Raw genomic sequence first — 25333 nt, forward strand, 5'->3', positions numbered from 1 at the left:
AATAGACGCCCGGTCAATGTCTTGTGCGAAATTAATAGACAATAGTCGCCCGGGCGTCTTCATGAGCACGATGAGGAAATACGGTTAATAAATAATAAATAATTAAAGGTCAGATTCATGCGGTCAGAAGGAATCTTCCGATGAAAGGTAACTGATCGGATTTATCGTCAAACATAATTGCATTCCTGAAAGAAATCAAACTATGAGATAATGAAAATTATTCAAATTCAGTAACAAGCTTAATTAAGTGTTACATAGTCATGTGATGTTTGATAGCTGTGTCATAATTGATATTCCACATCATGCTGTTAAGGACCGACCATTTGATATTCTAGGGTGGAGGTCCTGTGATTTTGTATGGAGAATAGGCAATTTTAGATATTTCCTTAAAATCAAAATTATAAGCCTACATATTTTATTTGCAAAAACCACAGGAGCTCGTTATTGGTCAGTAAATAAAAATATATACCCCCTATATACTTACATATAGGGGGTATATATTTTTATTTACTGACCAATAACCAATTCCTGTGGCAAAAACATCCGGAAACATTATTGTATTTTTTGTGGCACACAATTTTCGAACAGTCTGAACTTTAATGAATGTTTCAAAGCAATTTTTTCCGAAAACGTCCCAAGTACACCCACATCCACACACACACACACATACCCACCCCTCCCACGAATATCAAATGGTCAGGCCCTTATTTGTCTTGTACATTGTCCTTGAAGTATTACGTACATAGTCGCCGTTTGTTGTTTAACGCCGCACTCAGCAACAATCCATCCACATCAGAGACCATATAATATAGTCACTGACCAAAATGCAGAGCTACAGATCAGCAGCGTATTTGCGTAAAATACCCCCCCCCCCATATTCAAAACCCGATTACTTTCAATTAACTTGCGTACAGAAACGCATGCATTAAATGAAAAAAACTCAAATGTATAAAAACAGCACGCGTAAATAACCAAAAGAAGCATGCGTACAAAGGAGCTAATTTCCGAAACACAATTACGAGCTGATTTACTTTCCGAGTCAAGCCTATATATTTGGAACAGTTATATACATCTAAAACATTAGTTCATTTTTTTTAAATCTTAAAATGTACACTCATTTTAGGAAAAAACAAATGGAGTGATGAGTGAAATAATATTACCCAATGAAAAATGTAATAACCCAATAAAAATCGAAACCCTGGAGTAAAAAGTCAATTGCTCAAAATGTTATCTGGAGCTCTGATATGACGGCGGCCAGTAAACAATCTGGTCTAACCAGGCAATCCAGTGATTGGCATCGTGATTACCTGACGCGCCCTCAACCAAGTCACTGAACCTGACGACACGATCTATTTGGTTGCCTCGTCTCTCACAAGTGTATGGGTTGCTATGGACCTTCAACCCGGAGTTATTCCCCACGGGGAATAAATTAATGGTGACTGGTACCGATTAAAACAATAATCACTCCCTCACTTAAAAAATGTATTCAAATGGTCGTTTTGGTCGTAGGGCCAGGCGCACTGGGTGGCCATTCGTCCCCCAAACAAAGGATTTTTAGCGAAATTCCTGCAAAGCCATGTCGCGCAGGGTGGTTTTGTGTCATGAATATGCATGAACTGCGCTAAAAGTATGGTGCCCTGTGTCGCCACGTGGAGTGGTCTGGACATGTTGCCGTCCAGATCAATATTTTCACAGTATATCTGCGAAATCATAGCTTGGCCTACAGGTACTGCTCCATTTTAACCATCCGACCTTTACTGGTCGATAACAACAATAGCCGTACAGTGACGCTTTCTAAAAATAGTAACAGCGGCCGAGTTAGTGAAGTCGACCTCTTCGTGTTTTTTTAGAACCTACGCCTCCCTCCACCTTCCATACAAACACACACAGGCACACAATCTCACGAGAGGCAATGTCAGCCGAGACGAGAATTCAAAAAATCGATACAGACGCCCTAATGTATAATTTATGATACAGACGATTGTGTTGATTTTGTGTCAGTTTACTGGTCTACAAACACTAGATATATAACTTTCACCATAAACATGCCTTTATTCCATTGTCCGGAGCTTAGTTAATCGAGGGCTGTTTACAATGTCCACATTTAGGGGAATATTCGCCATCTTCCCTGACCATATTAGGAAGCATAGACGAATACTCCAAATTCGCATTTGAAGTGATCACCGTCTCGGGACACAAACATCGACTAGAGTTAGTGATGGGCAGATTTTCACGTGAATGAATATCATTCCATCACCAACGTTGTGGAATGAAACCTTCGTTGGATCAATACACATACGAATGACTTGAATTTACCCACCTCATTCTCTTTTGTCTTCGACAGCCGTAATCGTATTCCGTGCACAATACACTTCAACATTTACACTCCACCGGCTTGAATCGAGAGTTACCCGCCCTTAGTTAGACGACTGGAATCGCGAAAGAAAGAAAACAGATGTGTGAAATATTGGTTGTCATTTACAAGTCGTTCTTTCTAATTTATTTTTCAAAACAAAGGTAATGAATAGGTCATCTGGAACGTTTTTAGCAGGTTTGACTTATATTTACGTTAGAAATGACAATATAAGATGGGCTGAAGGTTTGCAGACGACGCTTTCGTCGTATCAATACTATCATGACGGATGTCATTTCCAGAGTGAGGCCTCGTCAGGCGTGGATACAAAATACAACATACACGACCTCAGTCGCTATTCTTAAGTCTGTTATATCATAAACTCAATCCACGTTTCAACCTACGTTTGCATGATGTGTAACGTATGCATAGAATATAAAATGCACATTACTATTTATGGAACATAGACCATACTATTTATGGAACATAGACCATACTATTTATGGAAAGATAGAACATACTATTTATGGATCATAGACCATACTATTTATGGAACATAGACCATTTATAAAATGACTGTATGAGGAACTTGGCCAGTATATAGATACATTAGCCTCATTTGGCTTGCACGAGAGACACATAATCAACCATCAGTTGAATTAGATAATGATACATATTTAACTGGTTCATTCTAACAAACTATTTAGGTGTTATTTCATTTAACTGTGCAGATTAAAGGGACAGGACATTGACTGTTCTGAAGCTTTTTTTATATAAACAACAGCTGATGACCCCCAAGCTTACTCAGCTCTCGCCTTATTTCATTTCTGGTTCGGGGCGGTCAGGTAGCCTAGTGGTTAAAGTGTTCGCTCGTCACGCTGAAGACCCGGGTTCGATTCCCGACATGGGTACAATGTGTGAAGCCCATTTCTGGTGTCCCCCGCCGTGATATTGCTGGAATATTGCGAAAAGTGGCGTAAAATCAAACTCACTCACTCACTCCTGCTTCAGTGACCACACAGCGTGTGTAGGCATATCACGTGACCGGACTTTCCTCGTGTTTGTTAACAAACACACTTATTCTAAAGTAAGGACAGACAGGCCTAATGCGAGCATTTCTGTGTGCTATACATATTGTTTTGCATAATTATATTGATATACTACAACAACTGCGACAGTGAGGTGCATGACAATATAGCTTTACACATCAAAGTCACCGTATATAGCTAGCACTCCGTATGGCTTTGAAGACCCGACGTGGAGGATAGATATATGCAAATTGAAATGCCTTTTTTTCTCATAGAAAGTTAAACATTTCATGACACGTTTTTCCTAATATGTAGACTTGTCTAAAATAAAAAAAACAAGTGAATAGACTGTATAAGATGTGACGATATTTCGGAGGTACTCGACTAGCTGCAAGGAACCCTGGTATGAGAATAATTGGCTTCATTTGACCAAGGCATATCTATATTGCTTTGGTGAACACTGGCTTCTAGTCTTATTAAGCTGGCATTTAGTATTTTTTAATTCAGCCGTTAGAAAAACACACAAACTTTCTCTTTTATTCGCGTATAAAACTATGAGGTGAGGTGAAATTGGGTTTAACGTTGCGTCCAAGATTATTGCACTTATATAGCGACGTGCATGCACGTGTGTGTGTGTGTGTGTGTGTGTGGCTGCTTGTACTAGTCCGGACTGATGCTGATTTATAGTGCTAACTCACTGAGATACCATGCCGCAGTTTAACATGAATACCCCACTCAGACACAGTATACTGACTCCTAGCCGACCAGTCCTTGTATTAACCCTTAATGCCGAGCGCCAGACAGGGTAACAACAAGTACCATCTTTTAACGTCTTTTGGTATGACGCGCCGGGTATAAAACTATGAAGCCAGTTTACTCTGCACAGTGCTTTGCATAGTCGGCTTCACTACACAGAATTCTATTGTTTTGGTGTGAGAAATGAATCGGGCAGATGATGTCACACTTGGAAATTATCTCACGCAAGATTTGAAAACACACAGGTCCATCAACATCCTGTCCCTTCTAATACTAAGTACAAATGGTTGTTATTTGACTCACTGACTTGGATCAGGCACAGACGTTCCCAGTGGAACCTGATACTGTGTAGGTGTTGATGTAAGGGTAACGCTATTTTCAGGGCATTATCATTTGCAGAAGCCTGAGGTCTTCCATTGACTGCCCGAAGAAGGAGGACAGTTGAAAAGAACGGAGGCTTCTGCAAATGATAATGCCCTGAAAAATAGCGTTACCGTTATTATAGCTAAAATGGATGGAATTTGTTATCAAATAAAAAGAAACAACAATATCGGTTTTGAAACATTTACTGCAGTCAACACAAATGTCACTGACCCCCTTTTACAAATATGGAAACGTCATAGAACAAACCAGATGACGTCACTATTGAACGTGACGTCACCTATCCCTCCCTACCTTATGATGTCACCTAACAACGGGCGTGATAATGGCCCGTCGCAAGCAATATGAGGGCATTATCAAGTTACACTGGCCCGCTCATTTCTGATAACATGAAGGCGGTTTAATAATAATTCTATCCATTTTAGCTATAATGTACCATAGACATTGGCAGCAAAATATGCCTTACGAAGAGTAGCATGTACTAGCCTTGTTTGAATACTTCCGGCTGATATTGTCATCCCTAGAGTGAACCAAAACATTTGTCTTCCACATTTTTAGGCCACTCAGGGTTGGAGCTAAATTCACAAAATCTTTACTAACCGAGTTAAAAATAAAATGCCCTTGTAATGTTAAGAAAATGGGGAAATTTGGAAATTTTTACTAGCCCGCACAAGCAAGCTAGTGTTAATTCTAAGCCTGCCACTAGTTCTTATGATGATAGCATATAGCAAAACCCTTGAAAATGGCAAATTTCTTCTAGTCCTTATAGTACCTTAACTATAGGGAAGTTTGGCAAGGCCTTTAGGACCAGTGGCAATTTCTGTCGCTGTTGCCTGTTGGGATGGTGTCATAGGTCCTTCGTAGGGAGTCATTTTTACAAGATATTATTTGATGTCAGATTTCATAATAAATTTTTTGTTGTTGCCCCAAACATGTTATTTTGTTCCACTATTCCTACTTTTAAATCATATTTTAGGTATGTATCAACTATCAGCACTTTCCAGGGACTATCTAGGATTCAAAACTAAATGCCCCTGGCTTGCAATTTGGGAAAAATCATTGTTCAAAATTTTGACATTTTAAAAATTCTTCTTTTCTTAAATTCAGGTGACTATGCTTGTCATAAAAGGCTCGCTGACTTGGTTGATGCATGTCATCAATCCCAATTGCGTGGATCGATGCTCATGATGTCAATCACTGGATTGTCTGATCCAGACTCGATTATTTACAGACCGCCGTCATATAGCTGGAATACTTCTGAGTGCGGCGTTAAACAACAAACCAACCAACTTAAATTCAGAAGGTTTGTTACATTATATTCGATGCAATAGTATATAAAACAAAGCATAAAAACAACTTCCTCTTTATTGGTCCTGTTAACAGTGAACTGCAGATTAAATTTAATTGAGTTATTACATGAATTTGAAAATATATTCTTCCAATTTGGGAATTTTTATCAAAATTTGCTGCAGACTTGGTGCCGAATATCTGCATCTGAGCAGGTCTAGGTGAATCCTTGCACATCATATGACTTGACTATGGTGTTAAACCCAACTCACTCAATCACTATTTGTGCAGGTTTTTGTCTGATTAAATCTTAATAATTATTTGATTTGAAGTTTTTACACGCAATATAGCTTTTTCAATGGAGGAGAGGTAGGTCACATGACTGAGAAATGGACGTTCATTAGTGTATCAAAGAAACAATTTGACATACATATGTTTTTCACGAGACAGTGTTCTTGAAATGACGTAAACATTGACGGAATACTTCCCCATTCCTGGGAAACCCCCGGGTATTTCCTAACGAGAATAAATACAGAAGCGTTGTTTCTGATCATTTAGACCCTTTAATCTTGAAGTGAACTTTTTAGCATACATTGAGAAACGTGAGAGAGTTTGACTGCATGATCGTTCACGAATATCCTCGCTACAAGCCCTACTAGTGAACAAAATGAAGAAATGCACATCCAAACTATCGTAGTATTGACTCAATCCATGTCTGGACTACAGTGGTTGTCTACAGGAATCTATGAATCTACCGTAATATCTATTTGACACAACTGTATAATCACCTTTCAATGATAGGCCAATTGATCAATGATGACATGTAACTTCAGTATTCTCTCCTGTCCAATTTTTTGTGTCAGCCAATTTGGCGTCTTGTACTTGATGTAAATGTATTACGACACTCTCTCATTCTGACTGACTTACTGAGGTAGTTCCTAACACACCTTTCTAATGATGATATTATTTTAGGGGCGGTCGGGTAGCCTAGTGGTTAAAGCGTTTGCTCGTCACGCCGAAGACCCGGGTTCGATTACCGACATGGGTACATTGTGTGAAGCCCATTTGTGGTGTCCCCCGGCGTGATATTGCTGGAATATTGCTAAAAGCTGCGTAAAATCAAACTCACTCACTCACTGATATTTTTTTAATACATTTGTTGAAAACAAACTACAACAGATGTTCCTGTGGAGCAAGTTGGGCATACATACCCTCACGTCACCTATCTTTTTGAGAAACTGTTTTATCCAGCAATACAGCTGGTTGTATGCTGTCTGTGTAAACAGGGGGCGGTCGGGTAGCCTAGTGGTTAAAGTGTTCGCTCGTCACGCCGAAGACCTGGGTTCGATTCCCGACATGGGTATAATGTGTGAAGCCCATTACTGGTGACCCCCGCCGTGATATTGCTGGAATATTGCTAAAAGCGGCGTAAAATCATACTCACTCACTCACTGTCTAAACATGTAGTCACACTTGATTCTAAACAAAATTGTGTATCGATCTAGATCTACATCCTTCGAGTATAAAATAGTGATATGAAAATTATAAGCATTGACTTTCACTTTATGTGAGTTCGTTAGAGTATGAACCTTTATAGAGTGATGGCCAAACATTGTATGAACGTCGTCGCAAGCTCTCAGGTACTTGATAATTTATTCAAATGTTCACAGAGGTTTAATTTTTGTATTTTCCACATAGATTCCATATTAGGAATGGCCTTAAATACATGGGGAGGTCAGGACCGGTGTCATCGTACCCTCCCAAGTCATTAATGATTTACATTTATTGGCCCCAAATTTGTATGACTTATGATTTCCCAGTTAAGACTGGTTTGGTTGGTTTGTTGCTTTACGTCGCACTCAGCAATATTCCAGCTATATGACGGCCGTCTGTAAATAATCAAGTCTGGACCAGACAATCCAGAGATTGACATCATGAGCATCGATCTACGCAATTGGGATTGATGACATGCATCAATCAAGTCAGCGAGCCTGACCACACGATGGCCTCTTAAGACAAGCATTGTCGCCCTTTACGGCAGGCATTGGTTGCTGAAGACCTATTCTACCCAACAGAACTTCTGATCAATGATTAATATTTTTGTGTGTAGGCTTTGTATTTAAGACATGCAAAAAGTTAACTCAGCTCCAAAGCTTGAAATTATTACAGCTCTCAGGAACTGGACAGGCTCCTGCTTCAAGGGAGGTAACTCTATAACCAGCATCTGCAGATCAACCTTATTATGTTACATAATGGTCTAATTTGGTGCTGGCAACACTGGTTAGAAATGAACTTGCAATGTTTTTTTAATGATTTCACCCCATGTTATGTTTTGAAAATGATTATGTCTCCTCAGTACCTAAGAATCTATTGCTAATCATGTGCCCGTAGTGTTATTGGACTAGTTGATTGAAGTTAGTTCATGTGGTTAGTTGTTAACCTAATTATTTCTTCGTTTGGCCCATATGAGGAGAATTATCTGTAAGGAAAGCTTTAATAATTGATTTAAAAAATGTGTAAATCAATAATAAAATTACTCCCTCAGTGGGTGCATTGGTGCTAAAGTCGTCTTTGGTGCTGCTATTTGCTGAGCTGAGTTACATACCTTGAGTGTGCCAGGATGTCATTATTTGTACGTGAGATCGAATCCCAGATTATGTGTAACTGATTTCTATGAAATTCTGAAGTAAGAACTTGGTGATGAGGATTAATCTTCGCTGTAGCATTATTTCAGATTTATATCTTCAAGTTGTTTGGTAGGTGGTTGAACAATCTCATTAAAATCAGATCGTAGTTCTCGCTATCGCTAAACAAAGATCTGAGGACATCCCATTACGGGTCACGTCAGAATGATCTTTCATCCGACCAATCAGTGCATCGCTTACCAGATCATGAAAGTGACAGTTGGAATGTGTTTTCTCATCATGCAACCTCGAAAACGTTAACACAGGGTATTCCTAACGACAGTTACGGCCCGTACAACTGATTCCGTCAAAATTATCGTTTATCTCTTGCTTCCGTGGGTCAAACATTTAAATGGAGGAGGCGTTGCACAGTACATGGGAAGTACTGTCATACAATTTCAACCATATATTAGACATTCCGGAATGTTCGTTTGTTCAGTTTTCAAAATTTTAATCAAGAACTGTGCTAACATATATTTCAAGCGTATTCTGAAATGGAAGTCACCAGGCTGAAACGAGTACCGTAAAGCTCGAGAAAGCTGCTTTCTAATTGGCTGATGTTTGTCATTTCAGTGGTTGGTCAAAGTTCACGAAAGGTCGTTGTGACGTGACCGGTAATGGGATGTCCTCAGATCTTTGTTTAGCGGTAGCGAGAACTAAGATCTGATTTTAGTGAGATTGGTGGTTGAAACACACAAAACCTATGAACCTGTCTTCAAGCAGTTCCGAAGAGAAGTGTTAGCTGCTCAGGTGAAGAAAACTTTATTTTTTTTATGAATGACAAGTCAAAATGGCCACATGCTGAGCATAGTACCTTAGTTTTAGGGTATTTCTGTCTTTATATAAAAAAAATTGAAATTTAATAGATGTATATATAATTAGGGCTGTGTATTGGTAAAAATATTTTATTGCAATATATTTTGATACAAGTATCTGTATACTGATGTATTGGGAGATTATGTGTTTGACACTGATTGTACATGGAGATCTTATTTTCTAAATACTAAAGTAAATTTTACTCAGCTTTGTCAGCCAGTTGTGAATTTCTGTACAGACTTCAGGTTAAATGACATGAATAATAATGAAACTTGATATATTTTGTTTACCCAATATACTAGAATAGTGCAAATGTTGAAATATGTATTGTTTGAAAAGCGTCTTGCTGTGTACTAGTATGCCGATAGTACAATGCAGTCCTAAATATAATTCTGTTCCATATTTGTGATATTTCGCATCCGACCATAAGTAGTTTACAGGTAGACCTCACCCTCATGTCTCGTTTAAAAATGGTACTTGTTGTTACCCTGTTTGACCCTTGGCATTAAGGGGCTAAAACAAGGACTGGTTGGCTCGGAGTCAGTATACTGTGTCTGAGTGGGGTATTCATGTTAAACTGCGGCATGGTATCCCAGTGTGCTAGCACTATAAATTGGCATCAGTCCGGACTAGTACAAGCAGCCAACCACACACGTGCATGCACGCCACTATATAAGTGCAATAATCTTTGTCACGACGTTAAACCCCATTTCACCTCACCTCACCTCACCTCACGTGGTCCTGTGCACAGCACACAGGTCACACAAATCAGTTTCAGGTTAAGCAATGGTGGCGGAGCAATCTCATTAAAATCAGATCTAAGTTCTCGCTACTGCTAAACAAAGATCTGAGGACATCCCATTACGGGTCACGTCAGAACGACCTTGCGTGAAGTTTGACCGACCAATGGAATGACCAATCAGAAGGCAGCTTTCTCGTGCTTTACGGCACAAATTTCAATTTGGCGACTACACTTCGAGACATATTTTGACAAATTGTTGATTACAAATTTGAAACCTGAACAAAAAAAACCATTCTGGAATGGCTAATAGATGGTCTAGATTGTAAGTATTCAGTCGTTAAACCCATAACTATCATTCGGAATTCCCCATGTTAAAGTTTTCGAGATTGCATGATTAGAAATCACATTCTGACTGTCACTTTCATAATCTGGTAAGCGACACACTGATTGGTCGGATGAAAGGTCGTTCTGACGTGACGCCTAATGGGATGTCTTCAGATCTTTGTTTAGCGGTAGCGAGAACTAAGATCTGATTTTAATGAGATTGCCGGCGGAGAGTCCTTGGATGGGTGACAGCATTCGAGAGTTGGGCTCCTGAGCATCTAGGGCTACGGTCCTGCCCCACATTGAAGCACATGTGCTGCATGTGGTGTCTCCTTTGGCTTGAAACTTTGTTCGAAGTATGCCTCTGTTCACCCATCAGTGAATGGGTACCCGGTAGGATGAGATGATAATGTTGCTGCTGATCTAGCATCTCACAGGTAGCTTGGGTAGTAAATGAAAACTCATTGACCAGGGGAATAATTGTGCAGGGCTTTAAGCATACATTGCTTATGAAGTTATTTGATTTACACGCTCACTGTTGTTGTTGTTGTTGGGTCCAGTTTTACCTTGACCTACAACACAAAGGGCCCAGTAAACAAATATCAAGGGTTCTAAGAACAGGATCCTCATATTTCCTGGAAGAACTTTTTACAGGCAATATGAGGGTCCTGTAAAGTAATGAAATGGTATAGTGTACTGTACTGTAAGATTTAATAATTACTTTAATTGCAGGAACTTTATAACTCTTGTCAAGAATTTGGTACAATGAATATTATTGTGCATCCCTTGCAACTCAATAATATATGCTTTTCTACCTCCTTTCTATTCATACTGGACGCACATATCTGCGTCTTGTACATCTTCCTGAGGCAAGAGAGTTAACTGACCATAAAAGTCCAGTTTCCACCCTTGCCGAACTAGGCTGGTATTATGGAGTTACATTTTGGCTGGACTAACGAGTCTATGCATAGTCCAATCAAAATCGCGCACCGAAATCGAAATCTGGTTCGTAAACTGTCGTGCAGATTTCGGTCGATTGCACCGCAACTCATTGAAAACAGATATTTTCAAAATCTTTTCATGTTATTAATCAAGGTGCTCATGTGATTTGATGCATTTCGCGATGCAAGACCCGTTGTAACACAATATAGATCTTGATCATCGATCAGATCGTCCTCACTGAGCGCCGCCATTTTGTTTGAAACAAATGCAAGTGATACGAGAGGTGGAATCTGATTGGTCCATAGGAGGGGCTTAGAAGGGACATAACTGGTTTTAAAGTCAGTTAACTCTCTTGCCTCGGGAAGATGCAATAAAATATGCTTTTCTACCTCCTTTCTATTCATCTATTCGTACTGGACGCACATTTCTGCGTCTTGTAAGACCCGGTGCAGGTATATATATATTGTTATTTTTATGGGTTTTTGAACTGGTAATTCCAAATACATTGACTCCATATTGACTGTTGTGCATATTGCTTTTATCTGTAATCCAATCTTTTGCAGTGTGTGACTTCCAAGAGAGCAGTGGAGTCCCGTTGTCATGGATGATGAAGCTACTACTCACCATGGCAACAGGAAACACAAGATGAAGGGGACACTGGATGAGCCCGAGGAAGAACAAGCAATTCCTGATGGTTGCGTCGACTTCGAGGTGGAATTTGAGAAGATTGCTCATGAGAGAGAAGCTCGAGATAAGCTGCAGAAGAAATATGACAAGCTGAAGAGAATCTACTTGAAGTTGCAGCAGAAGTACCTGGAAAAGGAGGAGCAGAAAACTCAAGGTTGGCTTCAGGGATGCTGAACTTTCTTCTGATTGTTTATTTACTTTAAAACCTGCTGAAAATGAATTTATCGGAACAAATTCTTTTGTTACATTTTTTGGATGGCAATGTTTATCGTGATTATTCACGCTATAACAATGGGTCTGATGTAACACAGACATTGTAAATACCCAGATGGTGGCTTGTTTTTGAGATAAAGTTGTCTCTTATAATTGAGTGAATTGTTTTACAGTTGTTCCTGTGATCAGCAAGAAAACTATGAATGTTTTTTATCCTTCCGAAAACCCATAATACGGGGCTATAGGTTACACACAACCAAATGTTTTCCCATAGACTTCTATAGTAACGTTATATTTTTTTTAAAATAACTAAGCATTCAACAGCTATTACCTGTACATGTGTGCAGTTTGGCCTTAGAGCAGCAATAAAAAAAATAAGAAATGACTAGCTTAGCCAGCTCCTTTTCCGAGTACAGGAAGCTAAACACACCATCCCCAGTTTTCGCACCAAATGTCACCTACTTGAAAATAGCTGTGGTCACATTCAGCATTAGTCATCATGTTGAAAAAGACAGTACTAAATATAGAAAAACATGGTCAGTTTTAATAACTGGATGGATGTACATTTGAAAGACATAAAAATCTTACAGAATATCCTCCAATCACAGCCTGCAGATATCTCTCGATCTGCACTGAAGGCTCCCTACGAAAACCGCACTGTCCAAACTGGTTCTGATTTGGTGTAGTAGAACCTGTAAACATTATAACTTTGAGGGAAAAATATATTTAGTTCATCTGACTAAAATGTCAAGTGAACTTATATCATCTGCTTGCCTGGGTCTGTTGTTGTCATCGATGCTGTCGTCTGTAAACATCTTCTCAGAAACCGCTGGCCCAATGAAGCTGAAACTTCACGTAATTGTTACTACCAGCGATGACACCTGAATTTGTTTAAAAGCTTTGAATCCATTTTTCAATATGGTCATAATGCAGTTAGATTGAAAAAGATTTTTGTGGCAATTACTCTGTCATTTTTGTTCAAAATGTCATGACATTTGGTGTAGTTAGTAGTGACACAATATTTCCCTTATTTGGGAAGACCTAATGGTTTGGAATCCCAGATAAATCCCTGATATATATCGCGATGTAAAGATCCAGGGTAGAATAGGTCTTCAGCTACCCATGATTGCCGTAAAAGGCGACTATGCTTGTCGTAAGATGCATTTCATTGTACCCCAATTGACTGGATCGATGCTCATGATGTCAATCACTGGATTGTCTGGTCCAAACTCAATTATTTACAGACCGCCGTCATATAGCTTGGATATTGCTGAGTGCGGCGTTAAACAAACAACCAACTGGCCAATGCAATATAATAGCTATTCCTAATGTTGAGACCGCCTCCGTGGTCTAATGGTAGAGCGTCCGCCCAGAGAGCGGAAGGTCCGGGGTTCAATCCCCGACCGCGTCATACCAAAAGGCGTTGAAAGATGGTACTGGTTGTTACTCGGCATTAAGGGGCTAAAACAGGGACTGGTCGGCTCGGAGTCAGTATAGTGTGTCTGAGTGGGGTATTCATTTTGAACTGCGGCATGGTATCTCAGTGAGCTAGCACTATAAATCGGCATCAGTCCGGACTAGTACAAGCAGCCACACACACACACATACACGTGCATGTATGTCGCTATATATATAAGTGCAATAATCTTGGACGCAACGTCAAACCCCATTTCACCTCACCTCCTAATGTTGTGGCTTTGCAGATGTGACTTGTATGATAATAGGACCAATAAAGTGCTTTGACATTGAATTAATTGCAATATTAAACATGTTAACCTAGCTCTGAATTTAAAATTAGAACTTTGAAAAATCCCAAATGTTCAACAAAATGTTGTTTTGTTTCCCAATTTGCCTGGCAAGGACACTTGGTTTGGGATGCTGTATGAACCCTGCATCTGTTACTCATTCGCATCTTTCCAATTCCAGTTAAGGTGCCCGCCCAAGAGGTCGTCACCATCAAAGAGGAGCCTGATGAGAATCAACCTTGTCTGACCTTGAGCCAACCAACCGAAGCCCAAGCTATTGAGAAAAAGAACATGTCTCGAATAGCCCCCAAAAGGAAATGCTCTCCGAGGAAATCGCAAATCCAGGCCAATGCAGCTCTGGATGTGACACGGGTCATCGAGTCAGAAGTCCCAGAAGACGATGAGGAGGTGAAAGAAAAAGCAACCAATTACAGGAAGGCTAAAGGCAGACGTAAATCATCTAAGCCTCGAAAGAAAGACGAGGGAAAGAAAGATTGCAAGAAAGATGAAAAGAATGATGGAAAAAAGGAAGCAGTAAAGTTTCTGGAGGAGACAGGTGGACGTTCTCAAGATGGTGATGATGGTTTGTGGTTGTATGTTGATGAGGGTGAAAAGTCGGATACAGAAGTCGTGCCTCAGAGGAAGAAACGGAAACGGAGCATGAAACCTAGACATCATGAAAAAGATAAAGAGAAGGAAAAGAAGGAGAAGAAGCAGGATTCCCAGGTCTTTAGATGCGAAACTTGTGGCAAATTCCTGTCCTCACGCCCAACGTTGGAGAAGCATTATCGCATCCACACTGGTGAGCGGCCCTACCAGTGTGATGTTTGTGGCAAGAGCTTCAACTCACTCAGTTCGTTTACTAATCACACAAGAATTCATAATGGAATAAAGCCTTATAAGTGTCATTATTGTGAGAAATCGTTCACGGAAACAAGCCAACGGACAACTCATGAGCGCACCCACACCGGAGAGAAACCGTACATGTGTGACTTGTGTGGAGGTCGGTTTTCACTGCGAAGCTCCTTAGTGCGACATCGCCGCATTCACACGGGCGAGAAGCCGTATGTGTGTGGTGAATGCGGAGCTGCGTACTGTCAATACACCCAACTGTCTCATCACAAGAAGAAGTGTGGCCGACTCTCCGCCCTCCCAACCCTCACTCCCCTGCTCTATCAGAGTGACATGGCCGAATATCAGGCTGAGAAAGACTTGGGTGATGGCAAAGTTGGGAATCGGGTAAAAACAGAATCGGATTGTGATCCACCAAAATCAGTTCAGCAAAACAAAGACGAGGCAGAAGATCTCACAAACACAAAGCCTTGTCTACAAAAATCAAAAGCCGAATCTGAGAAAGAATTTCGATCTCACCCGGTTTGTAAACCCTCAGAGAGGGAATCGGTTATTTCGAACCCTGTCCCAAACTTTCAGCATTTTCAGCCATATGTACACCCATTAAATCATGCTTTATCTAACTTGCCACATTTCCCTCCCCAGGAACCTCTCTCCAGAGAAGCCATGGAGAGACTGTCAATTTCTCATGCACCATGGTTGCTTAATAATTCATAGTGCACAACGTCTTTCGTGTTCAGTGGAGTACAAGTGTCTTGTTTGCATGGTAAAGATCATGTGTCAGTGTGTGATTTAGTGCACTTGGCTGCCTATTAATTCATTGTGCTCAACGTTATCATGGTTCAATGGAATACAAGTGGCTTGTCAACATGGTCAAAATGTTTGTGTCAGTGTGTGATTTAGTGCTTCAGATTTCAATCCTCACAAAAATTATTATTGAACATGTTTGATAAATTATGATCGTTTTGAGTCCTTTTTTTGAAGAAGGCTTGTTAATAGAGGCTTAAAGCCTTGTGTTGTGGCCACTGGTATTGAAGAGGAGACACCTCATTGTTCTTATTGGCCCATCGTCCCGAGGCAAACGTATCCACCAGCCTATATCAAAGCCTAGTTTCTACCCTTGCCACATCAAGGCCACTTTTCTTGGCTTGACCCTGGCGGCACCTCGCGTAGATCACAAGTTGTCCCCCTTGTAATGAAAACATGATATCCAATCAGATCGCTGTTCTCATCTCGTATAGCTTCACAAAGATGGCGACTACCATAGGCGACGATTTAGTCGATCAGATAAAGAAAACATTTGCGATTTCATCCCTGACACAAAAACATAGGCAATCATTGCAGGGTTTAAAATATGAAAAAGACATATATGTGCAGTGTTCGAAATACCTGCCTGCCCGAGACGGGTTGATTTCAACTCGGGCTGCCAGATTTTCAAATCCCCCTGCCCGACGGTCGGGTTATGTTTCATATGCGAAAATATTCTAAATATTTCCCGATGATAAGCATTAATTCACATGTAAAGATGAATGATAAAATGTAACCAAAAAGAAACCCCGTAAGCTTATCCTGAGAAACATATGATTATAGTGGGCAGGCGGGTTTTGGTCAGGGCTGGCAAGTATTTCAGGTAGCCAGTCCTGTGGACTGGCTGAAAGTTTTGGGAGTTTCATACCCTGATATGTGTCAACAAAGACAGGCAGCAGTAAATCACTTTCATACGAAGGTGTGCAGTCATGGATGATCATGATGATGATTTTGTGAATTGTTCTCTGATTGGACTATTGTTATGTGCTTTAGTCCAATCGTATTTGGCCCGGGAAAGTGGGCTTAATGTGGCAAGGGTGGAAACATGACTTTCATAAAAAGGTTTGTGGATGCTCTTGCCAGGGGAAGATGTTAAAGATGTTAATGTCCACCTCTCTGTATTCAGAATAGTTAACTTTTCTGAGATAACTCTTTTTAAAATCTACATGATTTTATTACTTTTCAATTTAAAACAGAAGTGTGCAATCCTTTGTTTCCCATCAAGTATAATTAGTGTGTTCTTACCTCACATGTAAAATACTTAAATTGCTGGGGAAAATATACCTGCCGTCATGGCAACAGACAACTTAGGCTTGTTGCTATGGGAATAAGATTTGCTGTACCTTCTCAGGAAATTATCTAGACCTGCTCAGAGGCTGGTACCATTGAAGATCTGGATTAAGATTATTGTGTGTTTGTCGTAAAAGCAGCATCAGAAATGAGCACTAGTCCTGTAGTCCTTGCCAAACTGCCCAATAGTTAAGGTATCATAAGGACTAGCAGAAAGTTGCCCTTTTTAAGGGTTTTGCTATATGTTATCATTATAAGGACAAGTGGACTAAAAATGTTAGTTTCTACTGCTGTAAAGACGACTAAAGTGGTCGGATGACTTGGTTGCTGACTTGGTTGGTGCATGTCATCATATCCCAATTGCGTAGATCGATGCTCATGATATCAGTCATTGGATTACCTGGTCAAGATTGATTATTTACAGACCGCCTTGGTATAGCTGGAATATTGCTGAGTGCAGCATTAAACAACAAACAAACAAATCAGAGGCCGATATTCAGCCTCAAGGCTCCAACAGATGTCCATTAATATTCCCATATTGTAATTAAAACATTCTTTATTTATGTTAACTGATATGATGACTTGGTCAGGTCCACTTGTTTTTCTCTGATATCAGGACCAATAAAGAGGAAGAGGCTTTAATGCTTAGTTTTACATCCTTGAAGATACTGTTTTATATATATATATATATATATATGATGTTATAAAACTCTTAACCTAAGAAAACAGGACAGAAAAGAATCCCAATTTTGAACAAAATAACTCAATTTCCAATTAGCTTGCCAAGGGTTCTCAGTTTGGAATCCCAGATAAGTCCCTGTTTCTGTTTGTCTGGTTTGTTGTTTTACGCCACACTCAGCAATATTCCATCCATATGACGGCGGTATGTTAAGTAATCGAGTATGGACCAGCCAATCCAGTGATAGATATCATGAGCATCTATCCACACAATTGGGATCTATGACATGCATCAACCAAGTCAGCAAGCCTGACCACCCGATCCCGTTACTCGCCTTTTACGACAAGCATAGTCGCCTTTTATGGCAAGCATGGGTTGCTGAAGACCTATTCTACCCCGGATCTTCACGGGTCGTTTGTCTCTGTACCCAGAACTGTTGGCTAGGAGCACACAGCCTCACTGAGTCTACATCACACCGTGTTCCCTGAGTGATAAACCTATCGTTTACAGTATTAACTTGCATAAGTCCTGTAACCCAAGTGTTATGAATGTCTACAGAAGCATCATAATATCCATTTCATGGCAAGCTTTTTTCAGCAAATTGGTAAAACAAGCAGTTTATATATTTTCCCAACTTCTAAAGTGCAAGGACAATCCATTAATAATGCCATTCAGTGCTAGATCTACATGATGCAACTATGTTGTGATATGGTAGTTTAAAAGGAGGAATGTTTCAATGGTACTTAGTACTTTTCGGCAGTAATTAGTACTCAGTACTTATTACTCTCTATCAGTTTTAAGACAATTTCTTTTCTTGCAAGTGACACAAGCCGTAGGTTGTGGATTAATGTGCTTTAGGTTTGTGTTCAAGTGTTGAGATGTGCACGGTGACCTGGCCAACAAGCTTGATGCAATTCAAGGCGCAGTCTTGCGTTCCTCTGTTTTGCCCAAATCCTGGTTATGGTGATGTAAATTGCAAATGTGTGGAGCTCTGATCCAAGTCTGTACCGGCCGACATCTTTTAGGGAACTTTGGTCACCCTGTTTGGAACTTTGTGCTTAATACATTGAATCCTGTATTTGTTCTTGTTTTAATTATCATGCTTTTGTTTCTAAGCATTTTGAACACTAAGCACCTCTAAGGTATTCACTGTAACCTGTGAAGAATATGTGGTCTGTGAAACGATCTGTAACTGTGATGTGTCAGACAGTGTACAATGGTGTGTAGGAACTATAACTATTCGTCTACTGTTTATTTTGAAAATATTGTTCAATAGTTTGTGGAGTGAGTGAATTCTGCATGAGCTTTATCAGCAAAGGATGAGATAGGATCAGGGACCTTTTTGACCCTTTTGAAATGTCAAACGTTCAGAATACTTGAGATGGCTCAGAAAAAGATCGTTTTCTTACGCTTGCAAGTTTTGGCCTTCTGGTTTAATATAGTTCTTAATTTTACGAAAATGGAAACATTTTCGAACTTCACATATTACCATCTGTCTGTACTGTTGTTAGGTACATTTGGGGTCTATGAATATCAGCTTGGCCGAAAGCCAAGCTCATGTTCAAACATTGGGAAAATGCTTCTCAAAACATAAATCAGCCCTTAAGACACATTTGAGCCTTACAAACTTATTTTGTGACAAGCCTAAAACGTGCAAGTATTGAAGTGAACACAGGTAGGCAATTGGTCATATGAACACTTCTGTTAACGTTCTCGTTTCTGTCATTATGCAAAAAGGACCCTTATCATACTTTCCAATAGTCAAAGGCACCAGAAGTTGCTCTACTGAGTTGTCATTCATTGGTTGCATCAAGAAAGGACAAATTTGCATCAGGGACATTTTTTACCCATGCGAAATGTCTAACGTTAAACGGGGCCATTATAATACTTTGTCCTGTGCAACTCAATTTTTAATATCCTCAACTCAACTCAACCTCAACACTCTATTTCACAAGGCACGGACGGGTTACCCAGTAATCAAAGGTCATTCAATAGTTGCAAGGATGCCCATCATTGGTTTGAATCCCAGATTTACAAGTCCTGGGTTAAGCCACACTTCTATTATGTTTATGTGTCTTCTAACCAATTGAGTAGGTAAGAATAGAAATCAATAAATTTCTAATTATGTATTTGTTTGAGGCTTTCAGTTTAGTGTGTGTGTGTGTGTTGGGGGGTGGGGTGGGGTGGGGTGCTGTTACAGTTTTGTTGTGCAACATGTTTTGTATGTTTTAAGCAACATGTGTGTGTACTGCTGGGATGTCTTTGTGCTCTTTATCTCCAGGGTGACCTCTGGTTTATGCAGCCTTTCGTGACGGTCAATATCAGAGGAAACTGACAGGATCGGGTGGTCAGGCTCACTGACTTGGTTGATGATAGTGAGTGAGTGAGTTTGATTTTACGCTGCTTTTAGCAATATTCCAGCAATATCACCGCGGTGTACACCGGAAATGGGCTTCACACATTGTACCCATGTCGGGAATCGAACCCGGGTCTTCGGCGTGACGATCGAACACTTCAACCACTAGGCTACCCGACCGACCCTGGTTGATGATAACTTCTTTGATAGGCATTTAGAAGTTGGAGTACGAAGTAAGGATAAGAATTTATGGATGAACAACTTCTTTATTACAAATAAGAGCGACGTTTCGGTGTAGGTTCTAACGGTGTTCATCCATAAATTCTTATCCTTACTTAGTACTCCAACTTCTAAATGCCTTTCAAAGAAGTTATTCGTCGTCTTCATGGAGACGTGGCATTCATTTTCTTGATAAAGGTGTTAGAACCTACACCGAAACGTGGCTCTTAATTGTAATAAAGAAGTTGTTCATCCATAAATTCTTATCCTTGCTTGGTTGATGATGCATGTCATTGTACCCCAATTGCACGGATCAATGCTCATGATGTCAGTCACCGGATTCTCTGGACCAGACTTGATTAGTTACAGACCGCCGTCATATAGCTGGAATATTGCAGAGTGTGGCGTTAAACAAAAAACAAAACAAAACAACCTTGATCCATGCTAGTCCACTCAGGTGACAAGTGAGGTGAAATGGAGTTTAACGTCGCGTCAAAGATTATTGCACTTATATAGCGACGTGCATGTACGCGTGTGTGTTTGTGTGGCTGCTTGTACTAGTCCGGACTGATGCCGATTTATTGTGCTAGCCCACTGAGATACCATGCCGCAGTTAATCATGAATACCCCACTCAGACACAGTTTACTGACTCCGAGCCGACCAGTCCTTGTTTTAGCCCCATAATGCCGAGCGCCAGACAGGGTTACAACAAGTACCATCTTTTAACGTCTTTTGGTATGACGCGGCCGGGGATCGAACCCCGGACCCTCCGCTGTCCGGGCGGACGCTCTACCACTAGACCACGGAGGCGGTCCACTCAGGTGACAAGCAGTGGGTACTGGTCACCTATTCTTCTCCTAATACATCCCCATAATTCTTTGCCATAAATCAGCCAATTCCTTAGGCTTCAACAATGCAGTACTAGTACTTGGCCTATCCTCCCATGAAAAAGCATAATACACTGCAACTGTGTGATGAGGACTTGTGTTTGAGCCACCATACTGAAACGACCCCTGAAGATTCCGGGGTAGAATAGGTCTTCAGCAACCCATGCTTGCCGTAAAAGGCGACTATGCTTGTTGGGAAAGGCGACTAATGGGATCGGGTGGTCAGGCTCGCTGACTTGGTTGATGCATGTCATCGATCCCAATTGCGTGGATCGATGCTCATGATGTCAATCACTGGATTGTCTGGTCCAGACTCGATTATTTACAGACCGCCGTCATATAGCTGGAATATTGCTGAGTGCAGCATTAAACAACAAACCAACCAACCACCCATACTGAAACATGGAATTAGCCTAAGAAACAGGGAACTCTTTTGTGAGGAAATCTTTTGTTAGCTTTTTGTTCTTGTTTTTCTGAATGGTGACATTATCAGTTGTTTGTTATGAGTAATATTCATGTAATGCATAAAGAGTAATAAATATACAAGAAATACTTCTTTGATTACTTCTTTAATATCTCACCCCTGAAGATCCGGTTTAGAAAAGGACTATGGGGACCCATGCTTGCGGTTAAAGGCATCTATGCTTGTCGGAAGAGGCGACTAACGGGATCCGGTGGTCAGACTCGATGATTTGGTTGATGCATGTCATCGTATCCAACTTGGGCGGATCGATGCTCATGATGTCAATCACTGGACTGTCTGGTCAAGACTGGTTTATTTACAGACGGCAGTCGTCTAGCTGGAATATTGCTGAGTGCGGAGTTAAACAACAGACAAACAAATCTTTAATATCTTGACGTTTGTATGATGCCTTACCGTATATGACGACACCATGTGGATTTGCTCATTGCTCTATGTGAAATTGTGAAATAGGGCTGCTTTGAGATTTTGTCAAGATTAATGGACCCCACCAGTGATATTTCGCTGTGATATCACCCTATGGAGATTTCTGGGTAGACTAGGTCCCGGCAATCTCTTCTCAGAGGCGACTAAATGTATGCAGTGGTTGAGCTTGGTGACTGGGTGATTTCATTTCATCGTACCCTAACTGCATGGTTGACCAATCTTTGGGTTTATGGTCCAGATTATTTACAGGTTTCCGTATAACTGTATAATTGATCAGTTCAGTGTTAAGCAACAAATAAAACAAAACAACACTTTGATTCCGCATAAATTGTATATATCCTGTGATAGACCTTTCCTTTTGGCTGATCGGACCGCCTCCGTGGTCTAGTGGTAGAGCGTCCGCCCGGAGAGCGGAAGGTCTGGGGTTCGATCCCCAACCGCGTCATACCAAAAGACGTTAAAAGATGGTACTTGTTGTTACCCTGTCTGGCGCTCAGCATTAAGGGGCTAAAACAAGGACTGGTCGGATCGGAGTCTGTGTCTGAGTGGGGTATTCATGTTAAACTGCGGCATGTTATCTCAGTGAGCTAGCAATATAAATCGGCATCAGTCCGGACTAGTACAAGCAGCCACACAAACACACACACGTACATGCACGTCGCTATCTAAGTGCAATAATCTTGGACGCGACGTTAAACCCTATTTCACCTCACCTCACCTTATGGCTGTTCAAATTTTGGGCAAGTTATGAGGTTATAGTTAAAAAAAGGAATTACATTTTTATGTCATTGTCAGTGTCTTAGGTCCTGTTCTCAGTCATTGAACTAAAATTTGCACATGTCCTAAGAAGTCCTTCCACGTAAGATATCAGTGACACTATGACCACACCTATGTGATTTTATGGTTGATAGATCTTTGCTTACCATGTCGTAGTCGGATGAAATAATAAATCTTTATCTCACCTAACCTGACAACGTTAATGTGAACTGATGTTACGGTGTTCGTCAGACTGCCCGTTATCATTAGCAACTTAGAATTTTTACTTCTCTGAATCTCTTGAATATATCAATATCCTTTTCTTATAACATGTTCTACATGGTCCTAGCTACAACGAAGTAAACATTTCATTTTGAAAAGCCCACGCATAGATAAGCCTGCAGCCATCGTGCCAGTTTTACATAAGAAACCTTTGCCACATTGTGTCTTCATATTTTCAGATTATGTTCACAAGATGATTCTTCAGAATGACGTAAGCCTTGGAGCTTGAACAAATTAAAGCTATTTTCATGGTGCTTGTTAGAAATGTGGGTGCTTGTAATCAGTTGAGTGAGTGAGTGAGTGAGTGAGTGAGTTTGGTTTAACGCCGCTTTTAACAGTATTCCAGTTATATCACGGCGTGTCAGCTTTATGTGGGAGGAAAGCCCGAAGTGATGCAGGTCTCGGACGTTTACCACTTCGGTGAAACCCACGAGCACGGGTATGGTGCTGACAAACCTAGAAACATAATCGGGGCGAACCGGGATTCGAACCCACAATCATAGGTTTCTGGCGTTCCCAAGGGACGCAACTCTGCACAGCGAATCGCGGCGCGTTAGACGACTGGGCCAGCCGTGCCCCCTTGTAATCAGTTGAATATCAATTTGTGTCTACAATATGCTTAAGCTTGAATTAGCATACTCTTTAGCAGGCTTTTATATTTTCAAGTGTTTAATCTGACATATTTACGTTAAAAAGGTCAAGGCCATTACTTATAACATGAGCAAGCTTACTACTACGTGAACTTCCGGGGTAGAACGGATCTCCAGCAACCCCTGCTTGTCGACTGAGGCGACTGACGGGGCCAGGCTTCGCTGACTTGCTTGAGGCACATCACGTTTTCCAAATTGTGTAGATCGATGTTCATGACGTCGATCACTGGATTGTCTGGTCGACACTCAATTATTTACAGACCCTCCGTCATATTGGTGGAATATTGCTGAGTGCAGCCTTATACAACAAACAAAGCATGGTTACCGCTTGTAACTTCAATAACTTTTTATGATAAGATCTTCACCTAACTGGGTGCATCTGATCTCTCCGATAAGGCCAATAGTCCCAAAAACTTTGACTGGCTTGTCACCATATTTTAAAAAAAGCAGAAAGCTGTAATCACTTTTGTTTGTATGAATATGTCATGGAGAGTAATTGCTTCATTTATATGCAGCTATGTGGATTTAAGTTAAGTACATTGATAACTGTAAAGGTAAATAAATAAGTCATCAAAAGTCAGTTATTAAAATTACCTGTAACAGTAAGTAAACACTTGATTTCTGAGAATGACATTTATATTTTCACAGTCTCTCAACCAGGAATATATGAAACTCCTACCTGTGAACATCGTAATGCAATATTATACAGACCCGTGAAGATCCGGGGTAGAATAGGTCTTCAGCAACCAATGCTTGCCGTCAAAGGCAACTATGCTTGTCAAAAAGGCGACTAACGGGATCGGGTGGTCAGGCTCGCTGACTTGGTTGATGCATGTCATCGATCCCAATTGCGTGGATCGATGCTCATGATATTAATCACTGGATTGTCTGGTCCAGACTGGATTATTTACAGACCGCCGACATATAGCTGGAATATTGCTGAGTGCGGCGTAAAACAACAAACTAGCTTCCGTCCAATCCTATTCTAGTATATATTTATGACAACAATTTTTCAATACTAACTATTCTTTGTATTGTCCGTTCCCTCGATGAAACAATGAGGCTGAAATCTAATTGGAATAATAAGGAATCTATCATTCGTTTGATGTTCGGATATACAACTTTATAACGATCACCATGTTATTCAAATATGAACGATTGTTAAGGCATGTTTCTTGTACCTCTTACACCAGTGAACGTTTTCAGATTATCAGGAAATACCATAGCTGCAGCACCTGAACTGATCAGCAAGACATGGCTAAATGTACCTTTACCGCTTAACCGTTGAATGTATTGCACTGGATTGTATTGCTGCATAAAATAAACTTATTTATTGATAACGTATTAATTCTCATTCCTTGAAATATGTTGTTAGCAATCCAGAAAGGCGTCATCATGTTCACATATGATATATCCTCTATGAAACTCGCCCGCTCCACACTTGTAAGATGTCCCACAATATTAAAATGAACACCTTCATGTATGTAAATGTATGAAACAATTGTTTATGTAATGAAACCCTGCCCTTCTTGCTAGAACTGCTAAGTTTTCAAGAAAAGTTTTAAGTGTATGTGTATCTTGAGAAATGATTACTTGATACACAACAATCTTGAAAAACAACCAATGTCTAAGTCTTTCATCTCGATATGGATATCATAGTTTTATGTTAATAATGCAATGTCTTAATCG

General features: G+C 40.4%; 2 protein-coding genes across 4 annotated transcripts in view; one reads left to right on the forward strand and one right to left on the reverse strand.

Annotated features, from left to right (window-relative positions):
- The window catches only part of LOC124150725 (zinc finger protein 79-like), an 18015-nt gene extending 15603 nt beyond the window's left edge, over positions 1–2412 (reverse strand). The window contains exon 1 of the mRNA XM_046522747.2: positions 2321–2412. Within this exon, the coding sequence (XP_046378703.2) occupies positions 2321–2325 (5 nt within the window). The 5' untranslated portion in view covers positions 2326–2412. The remainder of the gene's footprint in view (positions 1–2320) is intronic.
- Positions 2406–16204, forward strand: LOC124150724 (zinc finger protein 391-like). 3 transcript variants are annotated; one of them, XM_046522743.2, is made up of 3 exons: positions 2406–2517; positions 11877–12154; positions 14140–16204. In XM_046522743.2, the coding sequence occupies exons 2-3, from the start codon at positions 11914–11916 to the stop codon at positions 15525–15527; spliced, it is 1629 nt and encodes a 542-aa protein (XP_046378699.2). In that variant the 5' UTR covers positions 2406–2517; positions 11877–11913; the 3' UTR covers positions 15528–16204. The 3 variants fall into 3 exon arrangements, with proteins under 3 accessions (XP_046378699.2, XP_048246216.1, XP_046378698.2); XM_048390259.1 differs by lacking the exon at positions 2406–2517 and adding an exon at positions 5764–5821; XM_046522742.2 differs by lacking the exon at positions 2406–2517 and adding an exon at positions 9076–9239.
- The last annotated feature ends 9129 nt before the right edge of the window (positions 16205–25333 follow it).

This window comes from Haliotis rufescens, unplaced genomic scaffold (genome assembly GCF_023055435.1).
Source record: "Haliotis rufescens isolate VD_foot unplaced genomic scaffold, xgHalRufe1.0.p SCAF_89, whole genome shotgun sequence".
In the NCBI taxonomy this organism is placed as follows: Eukaryota; Metazoa; Mollusca; class Gastropoda; order Lepetellida; family Haliotidae; genus Haliotis; species Haliotis rufescens.

What these genes read in the sequence shown, in the direction of transcription:
- LOC124150724 (XM_046522743.2), top strand. Translation starts at nt 11,914, where the DNA reads ATGGATGATGAAGCTACTACTCACCATGGCAACAGGAAACACAAGATG. An exon ending in GGAGGAGCAGAAAACTCAAG is followed by an intron (nt 12,155 to 14,139) that starts GTTGGCTTCAGG and finishes TTCCAATTCCAG; the next exon opens with TTAAGGTGCCCGCCCAAGAG.